We start from the raw sequence: 17,354 nt of genomic DNA on the forward strand, positions 1-17,354 counted from the left end.
TTTTCATGGTTGGAATACAACTAAATTCTATAGACAGATGGGCTTTTGCCATGCTAATTACCATCCAATCAATTAACTCAGCTGCTGTTTAGAATAGAAAAAGCTATATAAACAACAATCTGGAAATTTTGTATTCCATAAGACAGTTGTAGAAAGATTACCAATCATGCATATAATTCATAAACTATCCAAACGACCATATTGCCATCATACAATGGGATTTTTTTAAAATTTACTTGGGATATTTTGTTATATCTCATTTCTGTCAAATCAACACACTTCCATTCTACGAAAAGTTACTTTTGTAGAGGTGTCTGGACCAGTGGCTTGGAGCAACAGACCCTTCAACATCCAGGCAGTCTGCATGCTCTAAGATTAGGGATCTCATGTTGCAGGTGCACACGTGTAGATAATATGCTCCTCGCTTCGGATTGGTGCAGCGCGCTGGCCATAGCGGCTATTTGAGGGGTGAACCAATGGAAGGAAGACCTTTCTCTCTGTCTGTCTTACTGTCTAACTCTGCTTGTCAATAAAATAAAAATAAAAATAAATAAAATGTCTAAAGTCATCAAGAGGTATTATTACATATTATTATGATATATTTTAACATGCAACTGAAACTGAAACTCTTCATGAAACTAGCAGTATTTTAAATGCAGCAATAAAGAACACCATGAAATATTTCTTACAGGAAAAGGACATATTATTTTTATTGTATTTTGAAAAAAATTGAAAATGTAAATTACAACTTGTAGATTCTCTCTCTGCGTCTCAGTGCTAGTGTGTGTGTGTGTGTGTGTGTGTGTGTGTTCTGTCCACGTTCTCTTTTCTTATAGTAAAGAGAAACCACCAGTTGAGTTCCTGATAGATCAATCTGTAATAAATGTTGCAGTCTTATGACATTCTTAAATTCATATCTGTTTATTTATATATCTACCAGGTCTATCATAGGGTTTAACCATCAAGGATAGGTGATACTAATTTTTTTTCATTTCATACATTTTTATACACCAAACATGCTAATGAAAGCTGCAGGGGCCTGTGCTGTGGCTCACTGGGTTAATGTCCTGGCCTGAAGCGTTGGCATCCCATATGGGCGCCAGTTCTAGTCCCAGTTGCTCCTCTTCCGATCCAGCTCTCTGCTATGGCCTGGGAAAACAGTAGAGGATGGCCCAAGTCCTTGGACCCCTGCACCGAGTGGGAGACCGAGAAGAAGTTTCTGGCTCTGGCTTCAGATTGGCACAGCTCTGGCAGTTGCAGCCATCTGGGGAGTGAAACATCGGATGGAAGACCTCTCTCTCTCTCTCTCTCTCCTTCTCTCTCTCTGTTTCTCCCCTCTCTGTGTGACTCTGACTTTCAAATAAATAAATCTAAAAAAAAAGCAAGCTGCAACTGTCATTATAGTATTTTAAATGTATCCATTTAAGAATTGACTGTTTGAAGAAATGTATATTATTTTTAATGATTGTTGTGATACAAATTATTTTCTTTTATAAAGCAAATAAAAGAACAATGGGAAAATTAGTTGCTTAGTCAAAGGGTATAGCTTAAAAAATTCTGCATTTTTGCTAAATTGCATTGAAAATCTCAAGTGATAATTTAACTGTCTTGGTAAATTTCAATTACAGTTTATAAGTAATACCAGGCACACATTTAAATGAAGAAATCACAGCTTAGCAAACAAATATGTTTGCCTCAGATGGTTTAACTATTGTATACATTGCACAATGACATTTACAAAAAAGACATTTATTTAAGAGGAAGAATGACATAGAGGAGAGAGAAAGAGAGAGAGAGAGAATGAGAAAGCAAGATTGCAAAAACCTTCCATCTACTGGTTCACTCCCCACATGCCTTCAATAGCCAGTACCAGATCAGGCTGAAGCCAGGAGCCTGTAAATCCATTTGGGTCTCTATGTGTGTGGCAGGAACCAAAATACTTGGGCAATCACCTACTGCCTTCCAGGATTATTAGTAAGAATGCTGGATCAGAAGTGTGGAGAAACCATGACTCAAACCAGTCATTCTGATATGCAATATAGGCATCTCAAGCAGTGACTTAACCTACTGTGTCACTACACCTGCCCCATAATGACATTTAAATAAATACCCTTGGGCTGGTGCTGTGTTGCAGTAGGTTAATCCACCACCTGCAGTGCCAGCATCCCATATGGGTATCTGTTCTAGTACCAGCTGTTCCTCTTCTGATCCAGCTCTCTGCTATGGCCTAGGAGAGCAGTGGAAGATGGCCTAAGCACTTGAGCCCCTGCACCTGTGTGGGAGACCTGGAGGAAGATCCTGGCTCCTGGCTTCGGATCAGCTCAGCTCTGGCTGTTGTGGCTATTTGGGGAGTGAACCAGTGGCTGAAAAACCTTTCTGTCTCTACCTCTCACTGCCTCAAATAAATAAATAAAATCTAAAAAAATTAAATAAATAGTCTAGTGTTTTCACACACACACAAAAGTTTATTTTGTTTTGTAAAGCAATAGGTATTACTTTACAGCTCAACTGACTCTATATATACTGAGTGGAATTATCAATTACTTGGACTTCTTTTTTTTTTCTGTATTAAGTTTTTAGAAAGAGCCAAATTATAAAAGGTATTAAGCAGCTTTATTGGAAAAAACTTTAGAGTTATTTACTTGGTGAGTATGAAATCAGTGTCATCTTTTCTATTTTCTGGATATTTAGGCTATACAATGAGAATTGATTTTCTGAGTGATAGCCTTAGGACCTTGTAAAAATCTCACTTATCAACGAAAGATTAAATTACGTTCTGATATTGTACTTACCAAGGAAGAAACAGAATATAAAGAACTTTCCGAGAAAAGCTGCAATACCCTTCAGCTACCTATGTAATTCAGGTCCTCTATTTCTCAGCAGTCTGTGTGTTAGGCATTCATGAAATTACAAAATTTATGTTTAGTGGTATTTACATATACTCCCAGTTATCTTCAAGTTTATTAAGTTAGGAACAGAAGTTTTTAAGTTTAAATTTAGAGTTAAGAGAATCACACATATGGCATTGGAATCACCAACAGTGCCGAGTGAAAGGGAAGACCAACGCGTGAACAGAAGTATTAGCCCCAAGAGACTGCATTTATTTTTTTCAGATTCCAAGCTGTTTCACAACAGAGTTTTAAACAGTTTCTTGCATGGGTAGCTGGACTGCAGGATCCAAAGGATTCTTGTAAATGTTGACATCCTATATTCTACGAAATGACAGATTGGCCAGATCTTGGCCAGATCTTGAGGCTTTTGCTTTTCAGTATGTATTCCCAATAAAAGATAAAATAATAAAACCCATATAAATGCAAAGAGCCATCAAAAGTAAAGAATTATAGAAAGGCAATAAAACATACATGCAATATTTCATATGTTCAGTATCAAAGCAATGGTAAAATGGAAAAAAATGCTACTTTTTATTTTAACTTGAATCCTCAATGTTTGCTTTACCAACAGAAAACATGATAATACTTATTTAATAATAATTTCATTCATTAGTTAAGAAAAACAAAAACCGTACTATTATCTCCCTAACTTATTTTAGTTTTAAGAACAAACTGTCCAAAGCTACTTGGGAGGTGGGGTGGGGTAGGAATATTGAATCCAAGTCCTATTGGCTTCTCAGTCTGTTCTTTAGCAAAGTACTTTGCACGGATGTCTAATATCACTGTTATTTCCAAATTCATGAGAAACCACTATTAATTTCTGATGAGCTTCTAAGAAGGACAGAAGAAACTGACTTAATATTGTTGGGTCAAAGTACCGTTCCTCTACAGATATTGAAAAGTAATTCAGGCATATTCCTACAGGGAAATTAAGATGTTAGGCTTTTTTTTTTCCCTAATATTTTTAATAAAATCCTTCATATCATGAAACTCTGCTTTTCCAATTAAAGTCTCTAAGACAAGTCATTTTCTTTCTCAACCTTTGTTTCTTCATCCCAGCCCATCCACGCACGGCTGAGTCCTTATCATGCTTTTAAGTCCCCATTCATTCAGGAAGCCTTCCCTGCCCAGCCATCATCATCTTCATTTGTTCTCCAGATGGACTGATTTGCCCTGCACTCTGCAGATTTCTACTGTGCTACTGTTTTGTCCTCTCCCTCTCCCCCAGTTTTTCTGTGTGTGAACGTATCCTCTTCTACACTGCGAGCTTCCTTAAGAACGCAGCTTGTATTTAACACTGCTCGTGTTCCTATCCTTGTGAACACAGCTCATACTTCACATACACTGGACATTCAGTCAACATTTCTAATAGCAGAGCATATGACTTTGGAAATACTATGGTAATTAGAGCATTGAATGAGAATAGTCTTCCATCCAACAAAAACCAACACCTTTCTCTTTGTAACAATGTAGACTTTCCAGAAAATCTTGAGTGGAGGTTGCTACAAGCACAGAATGTTTAATATCTTTTAGTTCCTAAGTGTACAAATGGGAGAGAGATCTTCACAGTGCAAAATAGTATATGAAATATAGCAAAAATTAAATGGCACTCAAGAATTACTACTCAATCATCATTTTCTTGGAAAGACCTCTTAACCTTGACCCTGGAAGCCTCTACACTGGTATATATGTATGTGGGTGATGGTGGCTGTTGCTTAGAGTCAGAGAGAGGCATTACTGGCCCCAAGAGTAGCATTTGCCTTGAATTTTACTACTGAATGTCAAATTGGTTACCACAGAAGTTCACCCGAGTCATCCCTTCAGAGCAGTGGCCAATTTCTACCAGGTCTTCCCATTTTAGAGGCCCTCTGTTTTCCATACACTCTGCTGCTTCAACACTAGCCACACCCATGGGTAAACACATACTTCCATAGGTAAACACATCCTGTCCATTTTACTCAAGAAACACTTTATTCTCCACTGTTTGGCTTTAGTTCTCCCTTGGACTTTCAGATTCTAGCAACAGTTTACTCTTTGAACTACTGAAAAAAAAAAAAAAAAACATTCCTAAAAGTCTCTCCTGCCACCAAATGTTCTTCGCATGTTTCAGAAACCTTCTACCTTAAGTCAACTGGATGAAAAAATTGAGAATTCCTGCTTTAAATCATTTTCATTTCTTCTGCTCCTCTCCCCTTCTCTCTCTTCTTGTTCCACTTTCTCTCTTTGCCCAACCTTCTTCTTATAGGGGATTCCTGAATATTGAAAATATTTAGATGCCTTGGGTATACAGATGACTTTTCATAAATTGACTTGACAATTTTCTCTAGCTTCATAGGCTACCATCAAAAACTGTATACACATTTGCATTTCAATAATGGTCTCACTTTTTCTATAAATAAAATGACTTGTTGCCTTTGTCCAAGCAATTCCTTTTGTCTGGAGTAATTTTCATCACTTTTCACCTGGAAAATGTCATCCTTCAACATACAGACTGTGTCCTCTTCTGCTTAGAGAAAAATCCTTTGTTCTATTCATAGCACTATAGGTGCTATTCAAATAAACAATTCTTTGTAAATGTACTTACCTCTTGGGTTGTTATTTACCTTCTCCCCCATTCATCTGTTTCCAGAATGAAATCTTCAAGGGTAGGTAGCAAGTCTGATTTATGTTTCCTACTAAGCACGTAGCACGGTAGGAAACAAGCTCTCATTGTTTGGGGAATTAGTAAAAGTAAATAGAATACATTTCTAAGAAGAATAAAGTAAATTTTAATGTCATTTAAGAATAGATGAAGTTATATTCTTCAGATCCTATGTGAAATAGTCTATGAAGGGTTGGCCTTGGAACCTACTGTCTTTGAGGAACTTTGTCTCCATGGAAATAGGAGTTGACGTTCTAAACAGCACACATACCAAGGAACTTAAGAACTCAACATGTTCCCTTCAAGCTCCATCAGGCTCCACAGCAGGCGCTGAGGCTGGGAGACACCCCCAACCAGCAAGTGGCCAAGCCTCCCCTGGAGGTGAATAAGCAATACACCAGGTCACCAGGAGGAACCACACCAACAACAGAGACCAATCCTGTCAGTCAGCGAACCACCTGATGCTCTCTGCCCGCCTGGCCCTGCTGGGCCCATGCCATGCTCGTCACTGTGTACTGTGTGCGGAGGGACCTCTCCGAGGTAACCTTCTCCCTCCAGGTCAGCCCTGACTTTGAACTCCGTGACTTCCGAGTCCTGTGTGAGACAGAGTCCAGAATCCCTGCCGAAGAGACCCAGTTCATCTACATGGAGCACCTCCTCGCTGATGACCACTGTTCCCTGGGCTCCTACGGCCTCAAAGACGGTGATGTCATTGTATTACTCCAGAAGGAGAATGTGGGACCTAGGCTTCCAGGACGGACTCCAAACCAGCCTCGAACAGATTTCAATGGAATCGCCACGCCTGGGACATCAGGCTCTCGGTGGCAGCAGCAGCAACCCCCTGTGCAGCAACCGTGTGCGCCTTCTGCTCGTCATTCCCACGGCTTGGCCTCTGGAGAGAAGATGGCATCTGCTCAAGGTCTGGACAGCCCAGCCTTGATCCGTAGCATGCTGCTGTCCAATCCTCACGACCTGTCCCTGCTGAAGGAACGCAACCCTTCCTTGGCAGAAGCTCTGCTCAGCGGGAACCTTGAAACATTTTCTCAGGTCTTGATGGAGCAGCAGAGGGAGAGGGCCTTGCGAGAGCAAGAGAGGCTTCGTCTCTACTCCGCGGACCCATTTGATAGGGAAGCTCAGGCCAAAATAGAAGAAGAAATCCGGCAGCAGAACATTGAAGAAAACATGAATATAGCAATGGAAGAGGCCCCCGAGAGTTTTGGGCAAGTGGCAATGCTCTATATCAACTGCAAAGTGAATGGACATCCTTTGAAGGCTTTTGTTGACTCGGGTGCCCAGATGACCATTATGAGCCAAGCGTGTGCGGAGAGATGCAACATCATAAGACTGGTGGACCGACGATGGGCTGGAGTGGCTAAAGGAGTGGGCACACAAAGAATCATCGGCCGCGTTCATTTAGCTCAAATTCAGATTGAAGGAGACTTCCTGCAATGTTCTTTCTCTATACTTGAGGAGCAGCCCATGGACATGCTTCTTGGACTAGATATGCTGAAGAGGCATCAGTGTTCCATCGATTTGAAGAAAAATGTGCTGGTGATTGGCACCACTGGCACACAGACATCCTTTCTTCCTGAGGGAGAGTTACCCCCCTGTGCTAAGCTGGTAAGTGTTACCGGGCAAGAAGAGCCTTCAGACAAGGATACGGCAAACACCATTAAGCATTCACTCAAGGATTCAGGATGAAAGAAGCACTGAAGCAGGTTGGAAATGTGTCACCACCTTGAGGATGCTTCAGGTCCCAGAAATTATAAGACATGAGCTCACTGGCAATGTAATCATTAAAAACATCAGTAACAACTAAGCCTGGCCTTGGGACTATGATGGGGAACTTCATCTCAGATGGGTACTTACACAAATGCTCACTGCTTGGTCTTGGCCCCACTTTCCATTTCCCTTTTTCCCAGATCATTGACCCTCACCCTGGGAAGGCTCTGGGGGAAGCAGCTGGCTCCCTGACAATCCCTGAAAAGGAAAGCCAGCTTCTTCCTATCAGACACCCTTCTATCAGATTGCAGGTGGCTTATCCAAACCAACTGTTACTGTGCAAAAGTCCCTGGAAATAGCCATTGCTGCAGACCTTACAAAACATCAACAGAAAGTGATCTCACAACCCAAACATTTATACGGAGAGACATATATCTGTATTCATAGAGTTTGTTTTCTTTGGGAAAGGCATGATGGGTCAATGATACTTTTGAGTTGATTAAGACTTGCTAAGTATGTCTCAGACAGCAGAGGGGCCACTTAACTCGTGACCTACCACTTTCCTTCCCCTGGAGCCATGCTCAATGCCACCCATCCTTACAAGGTATTTTTGTCATATTTGAGAAAGCACATTTTCCTCCTACCATACTTAACATAGGTTTCTCTTTCCCCTGGATTCAAAGAAGCCCTAATTGTAAAACAAAGGTGATGAGTCAGCTTTCCTTTTTAAAGTTATGATATTTCTAGGGAGCTTAGCGGTTGCATGGTGGTAGGAATGTGGACACTGGGGACAAGTAGTGGTCTAGTTCCCCTAAAACTCATTTCAACAAGCTCATCTTTTTGTTTGTTTGTTTTACAAAGAAATCTGGTTTATTTAGAAAGCTTCTATTCCATAAATACTATTTGAACAAGGGGTTTCACTGTTAAAATATTATTTGGAAATACCTGAATGAGATGACATACGAGACACCATCGGGCTCTCTGATCCACCCTGACAAAGCTACTCTTCATTCACAGTGGGAAATGAGGAATCCTAAAATACCCGAGAGAAAGGGTGCAGCCACCTTTTGCCATCAGATTCAAGTAGAAAGGCTTCAGGACAATAATTCATCAAGACTCAGAAACAATGGTGGACTGAAAGTAAACAAGTGTGTTATAATCCTAGCCTTTTGTAATTAAGACAAATCAGTTGATCTATTTTACTACTCGTATGCACCATCTATAAATGGTTTTGGTTGGGGGAGCCACTTTTAAAGTGCTAAAACTATATTATGATACAGGATATTATTTGTTACTTTTTTTCTAATAATACCAAAAAACCACTTGAAGCATTCACTAAGGCTACTGAAAAGGAACATCCCTCTTTCCTTCCACCATCAGTCTACTCCCACCTTACAAGTATTCCCATGCTCAGTCTCCAATCTTCTGGACTCGATGTTAAAATCCATTTATGGAGAACACATTGATTTGCAAATACTACAAGGGACTCCTCAATGTCAAATGATGTTCACTGTCAATGAAAGTTTAGCTTGTAGTCTATCAGAATGTTTAGTCCAATAATGGCATCTAAAAATCAGAGAATGCTTAAGGCAGAAGACAGTTTACGTGATGTCAGATATGAGCACACTCACCATGTCTTCTCAGAGGAACATACGTCCCGAGGTGGCTATAATGTTTCAGAACAAATATCACGTATATATTTTCTTAGTTTGGGCTAAAATGCATTGTCATCTAACTTCTAATATTGTGACTGTCACTCTTCTCTCTGCTAATACATTTATTCTTTATTTCATGAGGAAATCCTTTTCTATATGAAATAAATATCATACTGGTCTTTTTGAAGGGTTTTTTAAAATTCTTTAAATGTTTCTCATATAACAAGCTTGGAACCTATTAAATTTCTGCTATGATCCTTTGGGCATATTCCAACTTGCAAAAATATTACATGAGTGAATGGATGGGTAAATTAAAAACATTTTTATTGAATTAAAAAACCATGACCTCAAAAATCAATGAACAAAGTGAATTAATTAAGCAATGCTTTATTAATTTTTTTAAAAATGTCTTTCAAATTGGAAAGTATTTTAAAAATTCATTTTATGGATTTAAAAATCTTGATGTAATCCTATATAAACTTTTGAAAGGGTCCTACTCAATTAAATTTTAAATGGTTATTTTCAGTAAAGGCAACATCTTTTGCTTGTCTTCTATGTAAGTCAGGTTTATAAAATACTTTACATATATTATTTCTGTGAATCCTCAGAATAAACCTTGAAAATAGTTATAATTAACCTCATTTTACAAATGGGTAATGTGATATTCAGAATTACAAATATTAAGTTATCTAAAATTTGATGTTCTTTTTTATAACAAATTGCATTTTACATTGTGATTCTGTCTCACACATATACACACACACACACACAGAGTGAGAAAGAGAGAGAGAGAGAAGGGGGGGGCATGTAAAAGGGTCTTCAAAATGTTCATAGAAAATGCAATCAATAAAAATTACACAGGAATTTCATTTTTTGCACCAAAACTTGTACTAAATTGTTATATTTGAACAGGACTTGTTCTGGGGCAGTAAGAAGGATAAGACGTCAATTTGAAAAAAGCCTCATCAGAGCAACAAGAATTGTGCTAAAACTGAAGCAAGAACAAACCATCAAATTTACGGTGAAGCTTTGGTAGAAGAAAGGTGGAATTGTCGTTGCTTTATACAAATTTTGCAGAGACAACGCTCCAAAGAAATCCACAGCTTACAAATTGATAAGCTGTCTTACAAGGGCTGAGATAATGTTAAAGATGACACCTGCAGCGGCAAACTAGCCGCATCAATTGGAGAGGAAAAAATTCATCTTATTCATGCCCTACTTAAAGGAAATCAACAATTATGAACACGGACAAAACGCAGCACCACAAACAGCTGAATCGGTTCAGTTTCCATAATTCTGTCTGAAGAATTAAAGTGGACCAAACTTTCTGTTCTATGTGTGCCAAAACTGAAGAGCTTCAATCAGATACAGAAATGTACAGAGCACTCAATGGCAATATCAAATGAATGGGATCAGGATCATGAAGCCCTGCTTCAAGGAGAGGGAAGAGAAGACAGAGCATGGCTTTACCAGTGCAGTCGTGGAGACAAATCACAATCAAAGCAACGTCTTCCAAGAGGAGCAGTGGTCTAGTCCAAGCAAAAAGGCACTGCTCAAAAGAAAAGGTCGAGGCCATAGGTTTCTGGGAAGCTCAAGGCGTTCTGCTCACTGACCTTCTGGCGACACAGAGAATGGAAACATCGGATTGAGAAGATGGTATTTTGAGAAAGCCAAAGCTCTAGCAGAAAAAAATACCTGGGAAACGTCACCAGAGTCCTGCTCCCCTACAACAATATTCCTGCCAGTCTTCTCACCAAAGGAAGGCAACTTTGTGGGTGTTTGAATAAGACATCATTAGTCACCCGCATTAGAGCCCTAAAAGTTCCGTTTGCCTTATTTTTCTTTCCAAATATTAAAAAGAGCATCAATTTTTCTTTAGTCAATAATGTAAGAAGAACTGCACAGACACAGTTATATTCCTGGGACATTCTGTTTCTTGAAGGACAGACTAAATAGCTGATACTATTACTTACAAAAATGCTTTGATATTGATGAAACTTATGTTGTGGAATAAAGTTTGTATTTCTTACTTTTTTCATTTAATTCCATTTTCTGTGAACTGTTTGAAGTCACCTTTTCCATATAAAGTTGAAACAAACAAGATTCTTTAAATAATGTAACTTTTAACCTTTCCCAGTTATTTTTAAAATTACATTTTACTATATATTTTTTTAACTTTTATTTAATGAATATAAATTTCCAGAGTACGGCTTATGGATTACAATGGCTTCCCCCCATAACGTCCACATTTTACTATTTTAAAAATATTTCTATGGTCATGCATTTTGTGCTGCAGTTAAGACATCACTTGCGACACCCTCATTCCATGTCAGAGTTCCTAGGTTTGAATCATGGCTCTGCTCACAACTCCAGCTTCCTATTTATGTACACTTTTGGAGGCACCAGATTCCCAGGCTAGAATAATCAGGTTATGCCATTCACACAAGAGAACTGGAGAGAGTTCCCAGATCATGGCTTCAGCCTGGCTTAGTCCTGCTTGCAGCAGGCATTTGGAGAGTAACTAGTGGATGGAAGTCCTCTGTCTCTCTCTTTCAAATAAATAAAAGAAAATACAAATTAAAAAAATCTGATATATGTGCTAAATAAATCTCACCAAGTTACCCTGATCCAGAATTTACAAAACACTAATCATTCTTCCAGATTGTTCAATACAAATATTTCCAATTCAAATGTCACATTCTGTCTACTATGTAACCTCTTCTTAAAAAAAAGGTTTTTTAAAGAATTATCTATTTATTTGAAAAGCAGAGTTACAGTGGTAGTGAGGGAGACACACAGAGAAAGAGATCCTTTGTTCACTGGTTCACTCCCCAAATGGCTGCGGTAGCTGTGGCTAGGCCAGGCCAAAGCCAGAAGCCAGGAGCCTCTTCCAGTTCTCCCAAGTGAGAGGCAGGGGCCCAAATACTTGGACCACCTTCTGCTGCTTTCCCAGGCATACAAGCAGGGAGCAGCAGGGAACTAAACCCATATGGGATGCCAATGCCACAGGCAGCAGCTAACCCAACCCACTGGGCCACAATACTGGCCCCTACGTAACCTTTATCTGACACATTTTAATTCTAGAAAATGGTACAAAAGGAGCACAATGATTATAAAACTTCATTTTATGAACATTACCAATAAAAATGACAATAACAGTAATCAGAATACAATTATTTATTAAGTGTTCATGAAATAAAAACCAGTCCATGTTTTTTATAAATATGGTAATAAGGAAGTTCCAGTTACAGATTCCAAGACAATGATAATGTAGCAGGGTTAGGAGACATACCTGTAACAAATTAAGAACAAAGAGTGTGGATTTGAAATTAGAAATATATCGGTACAAAAGAAAGTGAATTTTATTTAGGGGCATTTTAATTTTATAAGATTTATTTATTCATTTGAAAAGCAGAGTTTACAGATAAAAGGACATACACACACACACATATTCAAAGAGAGAGAGAGAGAGACAGACAGACAGACAGACAGAAAGAATGATCCGCCATCCTCTGGTTCATTCCCCAGTGGTACGGAGTCAGGTGCTTCCACTGGGTCTTCCATGTGTGCATGGGACCAAGCACCTGAGCCATCTTCTGCCATTTTCCCAAGCCATTAGCAGGGAGCTGGATTGGAAGTGGAGCAGCCAGGACTCAAACCAGTGCCCATATGGGATGCTGGCATTACAGGCAGCGGATTTATCTGCTATGCCAGCATGCCAGCCCCTAGGGTTTACTTTTAAAAGCAAGAAGCAAGCCAGTAAATGCACTTAAAACATTTCTAAAATGCTTACACTTATGCCGAGAACAAACCTTTCCTCCTTTTAAAGATCAGGTTGCTAATACAACTCAGGTACCATTAAGGATTTGCTATCTGGAAAAAAAATAGCCATTTTGTTTATTTTTTATCCTTCCAATTAGAAATTATGATAAATTAGACAACATGAAGGAATAGATTTTATTAATTTAAAATAATAAGACATTTAAGATATAGCTTTGGGACTCCCTAATGCTCATTTAAATACTCATCTTACCTAAAAGGAAAATCCAGTTTTGTGGGAAGCATATATTTCAAGGCTACCATAAGGCATTCTATACAGTTAAGCCAAAAGACTAATGTTCTTTGAGATAAATATGGCTATGTGATCTTAACCTCATTTTGAAATATTGGGTCCTAAGGTTTCTCTTGCTTCTATGGGAAAATGTACTTCCCAAAGAGCAAAAAATATTTTCAATGTCTTCATGTATTTATTCATTTTCACTGCAGGTACTACATATTGCATTTTTAGCCAAGAAAACATTGAGCTTCTTTCAGAATTCTAATTATAATGAGGTCATTTGCCAACATTCAACATTCTTTTTTTAATGTACAAAGAAAAGCTTATTTTAAGGAATAGGCCCACACAATTGTAGAGGTTTGACACTTCCAAAATCTGTAATAGTAGGTCTATAGGTTGGAGACTCGTGAAAGAGTAACAGTTCAACTTCAAAGGCAGCCTTTTGGGAGACATCCCTTTAGCTCAGGGGAGCTCAGCCTTTGTGCTATTCAGACCTTACATTGATGGGATAAAGTCTACCCACAATAAAGAATAACCTCCTATACCAAAAGTCCACTGAATTCAATGTTCCTCTTATTCAAAACACACTTTCACAGAAATACCCAGAACAGTATTTAATCAAGTACCTAGGCATTATGGCCCAGGCGAGCTGGCACATAAATTAACCATCACAGCAGCCAAGCAGATTTGTTCTTCCCTTACTCAGCCACAGAGTGAGCAAACATCTGATAGAGGCTCAGTGAATCAAACACTCATGTCTCAATCCTGAGCAATTCACGCAATGGTGTCAGGAAAGCAGGAGGTCACATTCACGCCAGCGGCAGTCATACAATGTGGCATCCAGACTGTTCCACAGGTGTAACCACTACTATGACTTCTAAGGCCCAGACCTCTGCAGTTTCTGTGGTTTCTTCTAGCTGATAAGCCCTGTCCTTTGTCCCCTCATCGAGACTAAAGCTTCTAGATATACTTATTTTTTATGTTTTTAATTTAAGGTAAACAAATTTCATGCATTTCAGATATCTCTCCTGTCCATGATCCTATCCTTACTCCTCCTTCCCCTCTTATTCCCTTTTAATTTCTACAAAGATTTATTTAGTTTACTTTATACTCGTAAGATTAACCCTACACTAGGTAAAGAGTTCAACAAATAGAAGGAAAAAAACACTGTTGCACAACAGTAGAGAAATGGCTGTAAATAATCATTGAATCTCAAATGTCAATTTCACTCCTAGACATTACATTTTTGATACAATATTAGTTCCACAGATCAGGGAAAACATATAGTATTTGTCTTTTGGGGACTGGCTTATTTCACTAAGTATAATGGTCTCCAGCTGCATCCATTTTGTTGTAAAAGACAGGATCTAATTCTCTTTTACAGTTGAGTGGTATTCCATATTTTATATAAATACCACAATACATCAATTGATGGACATCTGGGTTGATTCAATGTCTTAGTTATTGTGAACTGAAATAAACATGGGGTTACAAAAAACTCTTTAATATGCTGATTTCATTTCCTTTGGGTAAATTCCCAGGAATGGGATTGGTGGGTCACATGGTAGATGTATTTTCAGCTTTCTGAGGAATCTCCATACTATCCTCTTCCACAATGGCTGTACTACTTTACATTCACACCAACAGTGGATTAGGGAACCTGTGTCCCAACATCCTTACCAGCATTTATTGTTTTTTTTTTTTACTTTTATTTAATAAATATAAATTTCCAAAGTACGATTTATGGATTACAATGGCTTCCCCCCCATACCGTCCCTCCCACCCACAACCCTCCCATTTCCCACTCCCTCTCCCCTTCCATTCACATCAAGATTCATTTTTGATTATCTTAATATACAGAAGATCAGCTTAGTATACATTAAGTAAGGATTTCAACAGTTTGCTCCCACACAGAAACATAAAGTGAAAAATAATAGATGATTTTTTTTAAATGATGATGAAATCAGATCAGACCTATTGTCATGTTTAATCCCAGTGAGAGTTAAGTTGGGAGTTGATAATTTCTTTCTTTTTTTTTTTTTTTTTTTTTTTTTTTTTTTACAGAGGATCAGTTTAGTATACATTAAGTAAAGATTTCAACAGTTTGCACCCCCATAGAAACACAAAGTGAAATATATTGTTTGAGTACTCGTTATAGCATTAAATCTCAACGCACAGCACATTAAGGACAGAGATCCTACATGAGGAGTAAGTGCACAGTGACTCCTGTTGTTGACTTTACACATTGACACTCCTGTCTATGGCATCAGTAATCTCCCTATGCTCCAGTCATGAGTTTCCAAGGCTATGGAAGCCCTCTGAGTTCTCCGATTCTTATCTTGTTTAGACAAGGTCATAGTCAAAGTGGAGGTTCTCTCCTCCCTTCAGAGAAAAGTACCTCCTTCTTTGAAGACCTGTTCTTTCCACTGGGATCTCACTCACAGAGATCTTTTGCCAGAGTGTCTTGGCTTTCCATGCCTGAAATACTCTCATGGGCTTTTCAGCCAGATCCGAATGCCTTTAGGGCTGATTCTGAGGCCAGAGTGCTATTTAGGACATCTGCCATTCTATGAGTCTGCTGAGTATCTCACTTCCCATGTTGGATCACTCTCCCCTTTATTTATTCTATCGGTTAGTGTTAGCAGGTACTAGACTTGTTTATGTGCTCCCTTTGACTCTTAGTCCTTTCATTATGAACAATTGTGAACTGAAATTGATCACTTGGAATAGTGAGATGGCATTGGTACATGGCACCTTGATGGGATTGAATTGGAATCCCCTGGTATGTTTCTAACTCTACCATTTGGGGCAAGTCAGCTTGAGCATGTCCCAAATTATACATCTCTTCCCTCTCTTATTCCCACTCTTATGTTTAACAGGGATCACATTTCAGTTAATTTTCAACACTTAAGAATAACTGTGTATTAGCCATTCTAAATGAGGTGAGGTGAAACTTCATTGTGGTTTGGGTTTGCATTTCCCTGATGGCTAGTGATCCTGAGCATTTTTTTCATGTGTCTGTTGGCCACTTGAATGGGCCAAGGACCTCAATAGACATTTTTCAAAAGAGGAAATCCAAATGGCCAGCAGGCACATGAAAAAATGTTCAAGATCACTAGCAATCAGGGAAATGCAAATCAAAACCACAATGAGGTTTCACCTCACCCCAGTCAGAATGGCTCACATTCAGAAATCTACCAACAACAGATGCTGGAGAGGATGTGGGGAAAAAGGGACACTAACCCACTGTTGGTGGGAATGCAAACTGGTTAAGCCACTAAGGAAGTCAGTCTGGAGATTCTTCAGAAACCTGAATATAACCCTACCATTCAACCCAGCCATCCCACTCCTTGGAATTTACCCAAAGGAAATGAAATTGGCAAACAAACAAGCTGTCTGTACATTAATGTTTATTGCAGCTCAATTCACAATAGCTAAGACCTGGAACCAACCCAAATGGCCATCAACAGTAGACTGGATAAAGAAATTATGGGATATGTACTCTATAGAATACTATACAGCAGTCAAAAACAACGAAATCCAGTCATTTGCAACAAGATGGAGGAATTTGGAAAACATCATGCTGAGTGAATTAAGCCAGTCCCAAAGGGACAAATATCATATGCTCTCCCTGATCGGTGACAACTAACTGAGCACCAAAGGGGAAACCTGTTGAAGTGAAATTGACACTATGAGAAACAGTGAACTGATCAGCTCTTGTCTTGACTATTGATGTACAATGTAATACTTTATCCATTTTAGTATTTTTTTTTGTTCTAGTACTATTGGTTGAACTCTGTAATTAACACACAATTATCCTTAGGTGTTTAAATTTTAACTGAAAAGTGATCCCTGTTAGGAATCTGGAAAGCATTATGCTGAGCGAAATAAGCCAGTCCCAAAGGGGCAAATACCATATGTTCTCCCTGATCGGTGACAACTAACTGAGCACCAAAAAGGAAACCTGTTAAAGTGAAATGAACACTATGAGAAACGGTGATTTGATCAGCCCTCACCCTGACTGTTGATGAACAACTTAATATGTTATCCCTCTTAGTATTTTTTTTGTTTATTTGTTCTATTTAATACTTTTGGTTGAATACTGTAATCAATACACAGTTATTCTCAAGTGTTGAAACTTAACTGAAAAGTGATCGCTGTTAAATATAAGAGTGGGAATAAGAGAGGGAGGAGATATGCAATTCGGGACATGCTCAAGCTGACTTACCTCAAACGGTAGAGTTAGAAACATACCAGGGGATTCCAATTCAATCCCATAAAGGTGGCATGTACCAATGCCATCTCACTAGTCCCGGTGATCAATTTCTGTTCACAATTGACCATAATGATAGGACTAAGAGCCAAAGGGAGCACATAAACAAGACTAG

General features: G+C 38.8%; 2 protein-coding genes across 6 annotated transcripts in view; one reads left to right on the plus strand and one right to left on the minus strand.

Moving 5' to 3' along the window:
- Positions 1-17,354, minus strand: part of PDGFD (platelet derived growth factor D) — a 272,794-nt gene that overhangs the window by 133,877 nt on the left and 121,563 nt on the right. For 2 of the 5 annotated variants that reach the window (XM_051854143.2, XM_051853657.2), the window contains exon 1: positions 5,476-5,929. In XM_051854143.2, coding sequence (XP_051710103.2) covers positions 5,476-5,506 — 31 coding nt within the window. In that variant the 5' untranslated portion in view covers positions 5,507-5,929. 5 annotated transcript variants of the gene reach the window in all.
- DDI1 (DNA damage inducible 1 homolog 1) lies at positions 5,798-13,782 on the plus strand. The gene has a single exon (XM_002708527.5). It carries the CDS (start codon positions 6,031-6,033, stop codon positions 7,231-7,233), a length of 1,203 nt encoding a protein of 400 aa, XP_002708573.2. The 5' UTR covers positions 5,798-6,030; the 3' UTR covers positions 7,234-13,782.

The sequence above is a fragment of the Oryctolagus cuniculus genome, chromosome 1, assembly GCF_964237555.1.
Source record: "Oryctolagus cuniculus chromosome 1, mOryCun1.1, whole genome shotgun sequence".
In the NCBI taxonomy this organism is placed as follows: domain Eukaryota; kingdom Metazoa; phylum Chordata; class Mammalia; order Lagomorpha; family Leporidae; genus Oryctolagus; species Oryctolagus cuniculus.

Excerpts from the sequence above, each read along its gene's own strand:
- DDI1 (XM_002708527.5), top strand. The coding sequence starts at position 6,031 with ATGCTCGTCACTGTGTACTGTGTGCGGAGGGACCTCTCCGAGGTAACC.